Raw genomic sequence first — 9278 nt, forward strand, 5'->3', positions numbered from 1 at the left:
AAAATGAGAGTGTTTATGAGAAGTTCAGAACTCAAGGAGACCCTTCGAGCCTGTCCCAGGCATGCTTAGGGCAGCCCATGGCCAAGACCATTGCCACTTGGGTTTGTTGATTATCTTCCCATTATCATTTTATGTTTCTAAATCAAAACCTCAAACCTAAGCCCAAGGTCCAAGTGGTGAACTCTCATAGTGACATGGTATCTGGGTTTTTCTTGTATGTAGGTTCTGCTTTCATATATTAGTTTTAAAAAAAAATAGAAAGGAAGGAAACAAGAAAATGCCAGGTAATTGGCAGATTCTCCAGTACAGTTCCTCCAAGGAGATGAAGATGGAGAAAAAGAAAAAAAATCACCATTGCTCAAAATTAATAAAATGCCTTTCTTTAAAGGACCTTAAAGCTCCTATTCTCAGAAATAAATTAGTTCAGAAAGGAGTACACTTTCAGTCACTAAATAGGGCACTTTGCAGGTACTTTCTTAGTAGTAATAAGAAAGTACCTTTTATTTTCCACTCAACTCTTTGGGTTCATATTTAATGTTGTGGTGCTCACCTTGTAAGGTGTTGAAGATGGCAAAGAGATACATGAAGGTGACATTAACTGGTCCCCAGGCAAAGAAGGCAAAGCCCCAAGTAATTCCCAGTAAAAATGTGAGGCCAGCAATACTCCTGAGGTCTTGAATACTAGTTTTGCGCTGGGCTCCCAGTTGCTTCTTCTTTTTTATTCGACAGAGCTGAACCAAGACCACAATGAACATGCTGATGTTCAGCAGAAATATCACACAGAAATATCCCACAACCGTGATATAGAACACCACATTGCTGTTGATCCAGCAACTGGATAGGGAAGAAGAGAGGAGGAAAACATTATAATGGTGAAAATATGCTTGCTCCAAGCGACGAACTGAATCTGTAAATGTTTTGATAAGAATGTTTTCCCCCTTCAAATAAAAAACAAAAAAAGATAGACTGCTTTTCTCCACAATCACTTATATCTCTGGGGAACAGAATCTAGGAGTTTATCTTAGGACACTTGTTAATTGAGAATATTTTTGAAGCTGGAGAGATGGTTCAGTGGTTAAGAGCAATTGGTGCTTTTCTAGAGGACCCAAGCTCCAGCTCACAATTACCTGTAATTTCAGCTCCAAGAGATCTGACACCCTGTCTGGCCTCCATAGAAACACACACATGTGGTACACATATATCTACATAAATAAAATGAATCTTTAAAAATAATATTTTTGATGTTTCCAGACAGAGATTCTCTGTGTAGGCCTGGCTATCCTGGAATTCATTCTTTAGACCTCAAACTCAAGGAGACCTGCTTTACTCTGCCTCTTGAGTGCTGGGATTAGAGTGTGCCACCACTACCTGTCTTAAAACCATTTTTAAAACATTCAGATCTTCACTTGTGTAAATTATAGTTATCCAAAACTGTATGTATTTGCTAATATAATGTCGTGAGCATTTCATTTTTATCAGCAGTCTTAATATATTTTGCCCTAATTTGTATACTTCTTCAGAATAATTCCTCCTAATTTGTTACTTAATAGTAGTGTGGTATTTTCAACTAGCTAATCTCATTACACATGATGATGACAACTCCTGTTAAAAATAATTTAAAATTTTATTAAGATGATAGATGTAGCCCCACAGACTGATTAGATCCTCCATCTTCTTGAGGAATTTAATTTTCTAGTTGCCTGAGCCTTCCCTAAGATGAATTTGTACTCACAAGTCATCTGGTGTGCCATTAAGGAATTTCCCATAAGATCCAATCCCATAATTATCTGGGGATATAGTCAGGACGATGGACACAACCACAGCTGGTATTCCTGGAACATGGGAAACATCAATCACACAGTTCTGACTACAAAGGAGATGAAACAACACCTGGAGATCATTCTATTTTCCCTCCTGTGGCATGGCAGAGACTGATTAGTCACCAAATCAGTTTCTATTCATTTTTTTTGGCACATGGATGGATGCTTCTACCATCATTAGCAGCCAGAACGAAATTTTGGCTAGTAGACTATAAGCAGAAGTGATTTGTTCCACTGTGGTCCTGTCCCCTAGAAACTACCTGCAGAGTCCTCCATTTTCTTTCCCCTGAAACCCAGAGCAATCTTGGAAGCTCTGTCTTGAGGCAGAGTCTCCATCTACTGGGGTTCATAAATAACCATAGAGATGCCCTCCTTTCCTTCACCTGGGACACAGACAAGTGGGAAATGAAGTGCTGCGTTCACGAGGCTTCTCTCCTGCAGCAGCTAGCACCACCATGAACTCACTCATGTCTGCACTGTAAATTTAAGAGTAAGCAACTCCCAGTGAATCTTTCATTATAAAACTACAATTCCTTATTTGGAGCCTAATGATGAATGGAAAAACCTGTCTTCCCTGACTCTCAGCTGATGACTGCTATGATGTTGGCTTTCTCAGGGTTCCATTTGTACTTCTGCTAAACGGAGGCACAACAAAAGAGTGCTGCTGACAGTTCAAAATGCTTTTTGGCTAGGAAAAGGTGCCTCAAAGATGTCCATGCCACCACTCACCAACCCTGTGCTGCTACCCCACTCTGCACACAGACCAGGCAGTCAGCATCACTGCTCTGGTAAATAAAACAGTGATGACGATGATGATGGCTACAAGTCCTTTTATAGATCGACTGAGGTGCCTGAAACATTCAAATGCATTCTTTAATTTATTTGTACCTCTAAAGATACTGGCATGATGGTTTCCTAATGAGACACTTCTTTTAAAGAGCAGAATGCTGGAAGCTGAAGTTGCAGATCATTGTGCATGTTCATGACCCTCAGGGTCAAAGACATACGAAAGATATGGAGGTGGAGGAAACTGTCCTTGACAAGGATACCTGACATTTCAGCTTTCTCTAAATACCTGGAGCTGTAACTTTCTTTTTGGGACAAATGAGGGAAATTATGTGTTTTGTTATTTATAAAGATACAATGACAGATAGGTGGACAAGTAAGGAAAGGTTTACAGTCCTGTTGTTCAAGAGAAGCTGTTTAGACTGAAGAAGAGGGAATTTTGGAGTGTTGACGGTTGTAATCCAGTGAAAAGGATATCCATAAAGAATGAAAAAGCCGAGCTGGGCTGTTTTCTAGCCTTGCAAAATGGGGGTATGCTATACCATGATTTACAGCCAGGGTCTTTCTCTGGGTGCTGCTAATTGCCTCATTGGCTTGTCTTCAGTGAAGTGTGAAACTACATAAAAAATAGGGCACTACATACTTGTGGATTATCTAGAGGACTCTTAGGAGAAAGCAGTACCAGCTTACTCTTTTTCACTGAAGAGACCAGAACCAAGCTCACTGGTAAGTGCCACCAAGAGCCATGAACTTAACGGGAAGGAGAAAGTAGAGTTTGGGAAATGATCTGGTTGCTGACTCAGCGAGATTCTTCTGGAGACAACACAGCCTGTGAGGAGTCCAAAGCTCCTTTAGAGAGTTGTCAAGTGGGATCCAAGTCCCTAAATGACGAAAAGTCAGAACACTGGAGAGGGGGGGAAATCCAGGTAACATTCAAGCAAATTTATACATACCCCAGCCAACAATGCAGAATTTAAGGATGTACTTTCGGATGTAAGTATTAAACACCTTGACCAGTGCTAGGTACATGTGGAATGCTTCTAAGCCCATCCATGTGAATGAGACCAAGAGAAAATAGTGAAGAAATACAGCCACAGAGATGCAGAAACCTCGGGAATTATACAGCGCAATCCAGGAGTCTAGGAGGAAGACCAGGTTGAGCAGAAGCAGGGCAGCACACAGCTGGATGAGGATTTTGGAAGGGTAATCCCTCCGGATCTTTCTAAAATGAAAGGACAAAATACAGCATTATAGCCTGCCAAACTTTGTATAAGAATATTCCTCAGCTGTCTCAGAGTTTTAAGTGAATTATTCATTAGCTTATGCTGATATAGATAGATTTCCTCTCAGAGTGGGTGAGTGTACAGGGGACATTAAAACCAACAACAAAGGAAAAATCTAAACTGAAAAATTGTGAGAATGAATATTGACCATCAACTTCAAAAACAAAAACCTAGAATTACCTAGGAGATAAGCGTCTGGACACAGCTTTGAGGGTGGGTGTAGATCAACTAAGGTGGGAAGATCCACCTTGAATGTGGATGGCACTATTCCATGAGTTGGGCCTTAGACTGAATAAAAAGGAGAAAGCGGTCTGAGCATCCCACATTCAACACTCTCAGTTCCTGATGCTGTGACATCCCTATGCTCCTGTCATGATGGACAGAACCTTCAAACTAGGAGCCAAAATAGACCTTTCAGTCCATACTTTGTCTTTGTCAGGTATTCAACAGCCTCAACAGGAGAAGCAACTAAGGAGACAATCGCTCCGAAAATGTGTCTCAATTTCTGTAGGATCTTTTACACACGGACTATAGACACACAGGTTTAAACAGTGTGTAATCGACACCAAGGAGGAGCCACCTCATCTCTCCTGAACAACTTCTAGAAGTATTCCTTGTTCTTCTCACATGATAGGCTGCTATGTTCAGCTCTTCAAATATATGGTCAGATTCCCATAACATCTATTACTTGAATTCTCCATCTCATGCTATTACTTAAATTCAGATCATGGAAAGAAGAGTTTAAATTATTGCTAAAGGTAATGTCACAGGGAGATGTAACTAATTCATCTACTAGGATTCCCCCCTAAAAATGGTAAGAGGAGCCCTTCTGGTATGATCCCTTTTAAACTGTAACCTCTTAAATCTCAGTCACTGTCCCTTTTTTCCTCTGCTAACTGCTGATGATGTACCAGGCACCCATTTGGGGTACAAAGATGATCATGGCACAGTCCCTAGTGAGTTTAAAAACTAGGAGAAGGCAGAAGTATATAAACCAAAACCTCCTAAGACTTCATACTCAGACATTATATCAGGTAGGTATAAAGGACAGGGCAGGCTGAAGAAAAGAGTTTTTAAATAATACATTTTGGTGCTGAAGGTGAGAGCTGCATCTTACAAACCAAATGTCCAGTTATAGATACTCACTCAAAGGCTATGTAGGTTACAAGAGTAACTGACAGAAAAATTGATGAAAGCCCACAGCCAATATATGTGATAAATGTCAGAGCCATCATTTGACTTGGTGGTAAAGATGTCCGAGATAGGTCCTGGGAAATAAAATTTTGCTTTCAGTGATCAAACAATTTTAAATACATAAGAATCACTATTGTGTTTGTTGAATATACGAAGTATCCATAAATAATTTCATAGTCTGTTCAACCAATCTATAAGATAGGCACAATCATCTTCAGGTAAAAATAAGGAGTTCCAGTAACCTGCCTGAGATCCTAGCTAGAAAGTGGAGGAAGCAAAATTCAAATCGAGGTCTGCCTGACTCTAGAAGCTCATATACTTGATTACTGCATCATAGTGACTGGGGAAGCCCTGGACTAGGAGCCTAAAGATGGATGTTTGGCTCCTGGCTCTTATATTTCTTACTTCTATGACTATGAACAAATACCAAGAGTCTTAATTCTAGTTGCCATAAAATGCCCTGTGTTAAAGGAATGCTGGGAAGTTTAAATGAGATCATTTAAGGAGGGGGTGTGGCTAAGTAGTAGAGCACTTGGGTAGCAGCACAAAATAATAATAACAACATTAATCTATGTCACAGTATTTTATAAAAATTTTAACTGTATCAATAGGCAAATAATTTGTGTTGCCCATTCTAATAGGAATCTCTTGATATTTAAAGGAGAAAATTCAAATGTGAAAATAGAATGTGAAGAAATACTTATATTCTACATTCAAATATTGGTTATTAAAAGAGTGGTTTCTTTGGTGTATAACTATGCCACAATATTATTATGTTTTCTGCTTATCTATCCAGTCACCAAGTAGAGTAGATAGTCTGATATAATGTCCAGCTAGCCCTCAGACCTAGAATCTAAGGCCACTGAGTTTGGGTATGTTACCAATAGAATGCCAAAGCTTGTAAGGTGGCTACAGGTACAGATAGTTTCGTTCATCTTCTTGTCTTTGACGGAACAGCCATCAGATGACCAACCTCCTCTGCCACCTGTTGGCATCAAGAGCAGTATCTGTCCCATCAGCAAGGCACAGTCACTTACCAACTTCCCCACTTCCTCACTAAGACCTTGAAAGGGTTTAAAATTGGAACCTACCATTTCTGCTCAAGTCCCAGAATACACATTTCACAGTTAAGTCATCCTGTAGCAGAAAGATAAGTCATAGCTAATTAATTTACTGCACTAAAAAGCAATTGGGAAAATCAGTGATATTTTTAACTTCATAATTTTTTTTTTTTTTGGTTTCTCAAGACAGGGTTTCTCTGTATAGCCCTGGCTGTCCTGGAACTCACTCTGTAGACCAGGCTGGCCTCAAACACAGAAATCGTCCTGCCTCTGCCTGCCAAATCCTGGGATTAAAGGTGTGCACCACCACTGCCCGGCTTAACTTCATAATCTTATGCTTGAGTTTTGGAGACTTATTTTATGTGATTCTTAAGAGGCAAATGAGCCCAGTATAAGTCTGTGCTTCTTAAAATATCAATTATGCATAGACATCACCTTAGGAACTTCTTTAAAAAATATACATACACTCCACTTTGTGGGTAGAGCACTTGCCTAGTTGATGAGGGCATGAGTTCAATCCCCAGCCCAGAGGGGCAGGGAATACATTCTGCTCAGGGGACCTGAGGTGGGACCCAAGCCTTTGCAAGTCTAGTCAACTCTCAGGTGACACTTATGTTGCAAGTCTGAAGAGCACACTCTGAGAAGTGAGATTGTAGTTGAAACTCCATGTGAGATGAGGTGTCTGGAAGTGAGAGTCAAATCTGCAGCCACGGCTCTTCTCACAGTGAAACTCAGCAGTAGCTATGAACTTGCTTTTGCATTGCTCTGTCTCAGAAACTACATGGTCAAAGATGAAATGATTTGGGAGGTCAAAATTCTGTAGAGCAACAAGCAATTTGTGGTCTTACACACATTGCCTGTCTCCAGCCATGCCCTACCAACACAGTCTGTATGAGACAGGCATCTCCTCACCTGACTTGGGTTGATGTGTTTCAGTGAGACTGTCACGTTTCTTGTCAAGTTCTTGATGGTCATGTTTGTGACACTTGATGATATGACATAGCTTATCAGAGAGAGGTTCTCCAGGGAGGGGTCCTAGCACCACAAAGAAGCAGCAAGATGAAATTGGAAATGAAATATGATGGGGGGATTTATGCCTAGAAGGACACTAAGAACTATTTGACTACACATTACTTACAATGTAGGTTAGAAATTGTGATGTAGTAAAGTAACTTTTTCAAGAGACAACAACCAGAAGCAGAGCTTATTCTACTCCAGGGCTCTAAATACTAAGTTGAAGTGTACGGCTGATACAATAGGACCTCATGAATTTTTAAAGGGAGACACAAGATGAATCATTTAAATCTTGTGTCCTTGAGCAAGCTACTGAATCTCCCTGTGTCTCCATTACCTAATCTGTAAAATGGAGTAACAGTAGGTTCCTTCCTCCCAGAATAGGGATTAGAGTTGTACTGGCTGGTATTGACACAAGCTGGAGTTATCACAGAGAAAGGAGCCTCCCTTTAGGAAATGCCTGGAAGAGATCCAGCTGTAAGGCATTTTCTCAATTAGTGATCAAGGGTGGGAGGGCCCATTGTGGGTGGTGTCATCCCTGAGTTGGTGATCTTGGGTTCTATAGGAGAGCAGGCCAAGCACACAAGGGAACCAAACCAGTAAGTAACATCCCTCCATGAACTCTACATCAGCTCCTGCTTCCTGACCTGCTTGAGTTCCAGTCCTGACTTCCTTTGGTAATGAACAGCAATGTGGAAGTATAAGCAGAATAAACCCTTTCCTCCCCAACTTATTTCTTGGTCATGATGTTTGTGCAGGAATAACCCTGACTAAGACAAGAGTCAACACTTGCAAGTTTGTAGGGCAGAGCTTAGCCATTTGTGAGTCCTATGAATGCATTGGTAACTGTTAGTTATCATCAGGAAGAGTAGGGAGTGGATAAAAATTAACTACAGGGTTTCAACACTCCATTTGATTTGTGGCAGGCTTAAGAATATGTGATGATTAAGCAGAATTAAGTCACCCACCTCCAAACCAAACCCAAATCAAAACCAGTAAGTAGCAACTGTACCTGAAACAGGGCGGGTGTTTCAAAGAAATTGAACTGAATTCTCGAAGCCAAGTCTACCTCGTTAGCTGGCAAATTACTCATCAGTGATGAAGGCAGAGTAATGGCACCAATACTATTCTCAGGAGCCTGGCTTTCCAGAGAAACCTGGCGATCAAGTAAGAGATAGTAAATGTGTCTGAGTTGATACAATGAGGTGATCAAAATACAGCTCAATGTGGAGGGGCCTGAAGGGCCTTGATCTAGATTTGTCTAGAAAACAGCTCTGCCTCTAAGTCTCTGATTGAGTGAAGCCTCCAAGCAGGAAAGGAAACATTTTAAGGACACATAGAAATGGTCAAAGAGTGCAATACTTGCAGGGTCCAGGAGACCACAGCAGTTCACACACCAAGTCAGTAAGCAAGTGCTAGGCCAGTCACCATGAGCATCTGTGCGGTGTGCTTATACAATGAAGACCTTAAAAAGCAAGACTTTGTTTAACTTTAGCGTTTCTAGCCCCCAGTCCCTCTAAAGCATCGGTGCTCAACCTGTTGGCCTTAATCCCTTTGAGGGTTGCATTTCAGATATACTGCACATCAAATACTTACATTACAATCCATAACAGCAGCAAAATTACAGTTACAAAGTGGAAATGAAAGTAATTTTATGGTGGGGGGTCACCACAGCATGAGGAATTGTAACAAATGGTCGCAGCATTAGGAAGGTTGAGAACCACTACTAAAGGGTGGATAGAAAGCACTAGAAGCAGGATTGATTTTCAGCATTATTATACACATAGTGTAGTTATAAAAATTTAAAATGTTGAAATTCATCTCCATGCATAGGTCACCCAACTGCCTAGTTATTCCTTCATGGAGATACCATTCCCTGCCATATACCAAACACACACACACAGACAGACTTTCATCTCTCTCTCTCTCTCTCTCTCTCTCTCTCTCTCTCTCTCTCTCTCTCTCTCTCACACACACACACACACACACACACACACACTTTCCACTATCCACTATCCAGTTATTAAAGGGTTAACATGGGTACAAGAATATCTAGTCAAATTATATAGTTTTCTGAATGCTGGGGGGTATCCAGGGCCTCATGCACACAAAACACGCCT

At 40.8% G+C, this 9278-nt stretch overlaps 1 protein-coding gene across 3 annotated transcripts in view; it reads right to left on the reverse strand.

Moving 5' to 3' along the window:
- Adgrg2 (adhesion G protein-coupled receptor G2) overlaps positions 1–9278 on the reverse strand; it is a 61398-nt gene that overhangs the window by 8191 nt on the left and 43929 nt on the right. For all 3 annotated transcript variants that reach the window (XM_028772680.1, XM_028772682.1, XM_028772681.1), the window contains 8 exons: positions 8171–8314; positions 7057–7179; positions 6175–6220; positions 5965–6068; positions 5036–5157; positions 3560–3828; positions 1733–1832; positions 551–834 (listed from right to left, as the gene is read on the reverse strand). In XM_028772680.1, the coding sequence (XP_028628513.1) occupies positions 551–834; positions 1733–1832; positions 3560–3828; positions 5036–5157; positions 5965–6068; positions 6175–6220; positions 7057–7179; positions 8171–8314 (1192 nt within the window). The remainder of the gene's footprint in view (positions 1–550; positions 835–1732; positions 1833–3559; positions 3829–5035; positions 5158–5964; positions 6069–6174; positions 6221–7056; positions 7180–8170; positions 8315–9278) is intronic.

Source organism: Grammomys surdaster, unplaced genomic scaffold, assembly GCF_004785775.1.
Source record: "Grammomys surdaster isolate TR1022 unplaced genomic scaffold, NIH_TR_1.0 217, whole genome shotgun sequence".
Taxonomy (NCBI): domain Eukaryota; kingdom Metazoa; phylum Chordata; class Mammalia; order Rodentia; family Muridae; genus Grammomys; species Grammomys surdaster.